Source organism: Herpailurus yagouaroundi, unplaced genomic scaffold, assembly GCF_014898765.1.
Source record: "Herpailurus yagouaroundi ecotype Mexico unplaced genomic scaffold, PumYag 267, whole genome shotgun sequence".
NCBI classification, from domain to species: Eukaryota; Metazoa; Chordata; class Mammalia; order Carnivora; family Felidae; genus Herpailurus; species Herpailurus yagouaroundi.
Genome location: NW_024412484.1, coordinates 703,282 through 706,909, shown reverse-complemented (window position 1 = coordinate 706,909; position 3,628 = coordinate 703,282). Strand labels below are relative to the sequence as shown.

Genomic DNA, 3,628 nt, shown 5'->3' with positions numbered 1-3,628 from the left:
CAGGCAGGAGCGGCTTCTGGCTCCTGAGGTCTCTGGGCCTCAACCCGTGGCTCTGATGGTACGTGGCGGGGCCTCGGCCGCACAAGCTCGGAGCGCACACGTTGGGGGGCCCCCCGCTCCAGACTGGGGGGAATCAGGGAGGGCTGCCTGGAAGAAGTCACATGCAACCTGAGACAACAAGGATGGGAGGAGCGGTCCAGAGGGGGAGGAGAAGGCGGCGAGGGAACGCCAGGCCCAGGTAGAAAGAGCAGCCCCCGTCCTGGGGGCCGACGGAAGGCAGCGTGGCCAGAGCACGGCGTGGTGGAGAGGAGCGCAGGGCGAGGAGTCTGGGCTCTGTCCCGGGGGCCGTGGGCATCCCTCCACGCCAGGCTTAGTGCAGATGCGGTGCTGCCCCCCGCCACGGCCTGCGGTGACCAGGGGTTCGCATCCAGGGCCGTGTGGCCCAGAGACAGGAAATGAGCAAATGAACGGAGGGCTGGGGAAGCAAATAAGGAAATGAAAGGCAGCGTCGGGGCGGGACTCACGCCAGGCCCCCAGGAGAGCGGGGCGCCGGCGCGCACCCGCAAAGATGCCAGGCGTCTGCAGCCCCGTGCCGGGCAGTCTGCAGCCCCGGGGCGCAGAGACGTTCAGGCCTCGGCAGGCACGGCTGTGGGGAGTCTTGGTGAGTGTGGGCCGGGCTGCTTGCTCCTGGCTGGACGTGGGCGGGGCCGCACCGAAGCTGAGGCGTCCCTGGGGCGGTGGGGGGCGGGGGGGGGGACAGTGGGGCCACGCAGGGTCTCCTCCCCGCACACACACCAGACCCACACGAACCCTGGGAAGGATCTCCCCAGCACCTCAGCCCCGCAGAGATGGGATGGGGCTTTGGGACGTCTGCTGGGGAACGTACTGGAAGCAAACTGAGATATGGGTGGGCAGGGGCAGCGTTGCCCTAAATCCAGCCGCGGACCAGCCAAGCAGGAAGTGGCCGTTCCCAGGGGCAGGCGGCCTCCCAACCACCGCTGTCCGTCTCCTCCTGCCCCACGAGAGCGGTCCCTCTAGAGGAGCTTCCGTGGACCCCCACCCTCTTTGTTGTCGGTGACACGTGGGGTGGCCCAGGAGGAGTGTGGAAACAACCTGCTGGCCAATCCAGAACCGTCTAAAGCACCACCCCTTGCCTCCCACCCCGGGAAACCTTCCCAGGCTTATCAGGGGGCCTGACTCTGTGGGAGTCCCCATCCCTCACCCACGCTTCTGCTCTGGTCACTGCAGCCCTCCCCCACCACGGCCACCACCTACTTGTGTCTGGAGGCTTGCCTCACAGCCAGGCCTCCCCTCCCCACCCCGCCCCTCCCTTACCCCCTCTCCCCCCGCCTCTGCTTTCCTGCCCCCTCTGTCCACTCGCTCGGCACCTGTCTCCCCTGAATCATGGCACCGCCCGCTTCCTTTTCTTCCTTGTCCCACATCCATACCCCCCACCTGCGTGCCCTGGGCCCCCCCCCATGCATGTGCACACTGCTCACACAGACACAGGAACACATACACACGCCTGCATGCGCACACAGGGCACCGTGCCTCCCCGGCCTGGCACCTGCATCGTGCGTTCGTCCACTTAGGAGACAGGCTCAGAGACGCTGGGAACTGGCCTAGAGCCACACAGCTAGTGAACAGCAAAGCTGGGATTCGAACCAGCGCTACCTGTTAGAGATTGGGCGCCACAGCCCGCGTCGTGAGAGAACAGGGCTCCCGTGGTCACTGGGTCCTCACTGGAGCTCTCCCCAGGGTAGAGAAGGAAGGCTTGGCAGGCCTCCCGGCCCACCCCGCCCTCCCGCCTGTCAACACAACATAAAAGCCAATTTAGAAGTAAATAAATTCACTAGGAGGAGCAGAACCTTTAAAAAGGAAAATTGAGATGCCCAAAGGGGGTGTCGAAGTTTTGTCCCATTTCACAATTGAATTGTAAATGTGTCTTGGAGGGGAGCCCCCCCCCCCCCCCCCCCCGCGGAGGAAGAGGCCGGCTGAGGCCACGCCCCCTTCCTCGCTGCGCGCCCGGGGGGGCGGGGCACCGCCTGGTCAATTTATGACGAGCAGCACAGGGGTGACGGCGCACACCCCTGGCCGCCCAGGACTGAACGCCGGGAAGCTGGTGACGTTCAGCATCACAAGGACGGCGCGAGCGTCGCAGATGACATTTCCGGACGTCCGTGGCCCCGCGTACCGCACACGCGCTGTCACCCTCCGAGGCGCCACCATCCTGGCGAGGTCCCCACGAGGTCGCGGGGGCCGGGGTGGGGGCGGGGAGGCACGCCGGGGCTTTCTGCAGGGGCCACACCTCCTCCTGACCCCTCACGTCAGGCCCACGGAGAAGCCGCCCCGTTACTCAGACCCGCGGGACGAGCCCGTAGCTAAGGTCACGCTGAGCACACTGCCCTTGGCCCTCGCCCCGCGGTGCTGACGCCCGCGATGGGGAGGCCGGCGCCGCGTCGGGCTCCACACGCTCCAGCCCGACCCGGGCCGGGCGCCCAGGCCGCACAGCAGCAGAGGGTTCGGACGACAACCAGAGCCTCAGCTCTCGACCCCACTCTGAACGCCCTCCGCGCGGATTTCGGGGGGCGGTCACCTCCGCGCCACGCAGGAGGACGGCGGGTGGGGCCCAGCTCACGGCCAATCCTGTTCTTCCGGAAAGATCCGGGCTTAACTTCCCATCTGCCCTGCAGGCCCCTCAGTGGCCCCGCCCCCCGCTGATGCCCATTGATCTCAACAGGCCCGGAAGCGCCTGGGAGGAGCGAAGACCCCTAAGGTCCAGGGCCTTCTGTGAAGACAGGATGTGATGGCTCATATCTGGACGCGGGGCGCCTGGAGGGGTGACCCCAGGCCACCCCCATGCCAGCTGGGGCTTCCTAAAGGCTCTGGTCCACCTGGGGGGGTCAGCCCTGGGTTCTCCGCTCCCTGAACGCTGCCCCTCTTCCGGTGTTTGAGATGCTTCCTGTGACAAGAGCATAAGTGATTTTCTAAGTACTAATGGACGAGTACCCTAGGGAACCCCCCAGCCTGTAGGTCCCAAACCTGAGGGACTACAAACCCATTCCCCAAGCTGCAGATCAGACCATGGAGCAGGCGGGGTAGTTAGGTGGTTGTCCCTTCGCAGAACTATCAGTGACAAAAACTTGCCATCCACAGGTACCCACCCCCTCCTCAGGAATTGCACCCCCCGGAGAAGCCTCCACCTTCTACAGCAAGCATCGCCCTGACTGGTAGCTGGAACTTCGGCCCCTGGGGAGCATCACGGAAGGCAAGAAGGTGTTTATTACAGACAGGCTGGCCATCTCCACCCAACAGGTGGCTCAAGAGGTAGGTTTTTAGGACTCTGTGTGAAAGTGTGCGATTTCTTACTTGAACTAAAACAGTAGATGAGAAATATCCATCCATCCATCTACCTTGCCACCATACTTTCCATCCATTCATCCATCCATCCATCCATCCACCCTACTGTCCACTCATCCATCCATCCCCCTATCCATTTATCCACTCATCCAACCCACCCTACCACCCACCCACCTACCAACCATCAATTCACCTATCCATCCATCCATCCACCCTACTGTCCACTCATCCATCATCCACCTATCCATTCACCCACTCATCCAACCCC

The 3,628-nt window shown here is 63.9% G+C and overlaps 1 protein-coding gene across 1 annotated transcript in view; it reads left to right on the top strand.

The window, feature by feature from the left end:
• Positions 1 to 3,628, top strand: part of LOC121021241 (uncharacterized) — a 9,808-nt gene that overhangs the window by 795 nt on the left and 5,385 nt on the right. The window contains exons 2-3 of the mRNA XM_040461486.1: positions 493 to 661; positions 3,157 to 3,327. Coding sequence (XP_040317420.1) covers positions 493 to 661; positions 3,157 to 3,327 — 340 coding nt within the window. The remainder of the gene's footprint in view (positions 1 to 492; positions 662 to 3,156; positions 3,328 to 3,628) is intronic.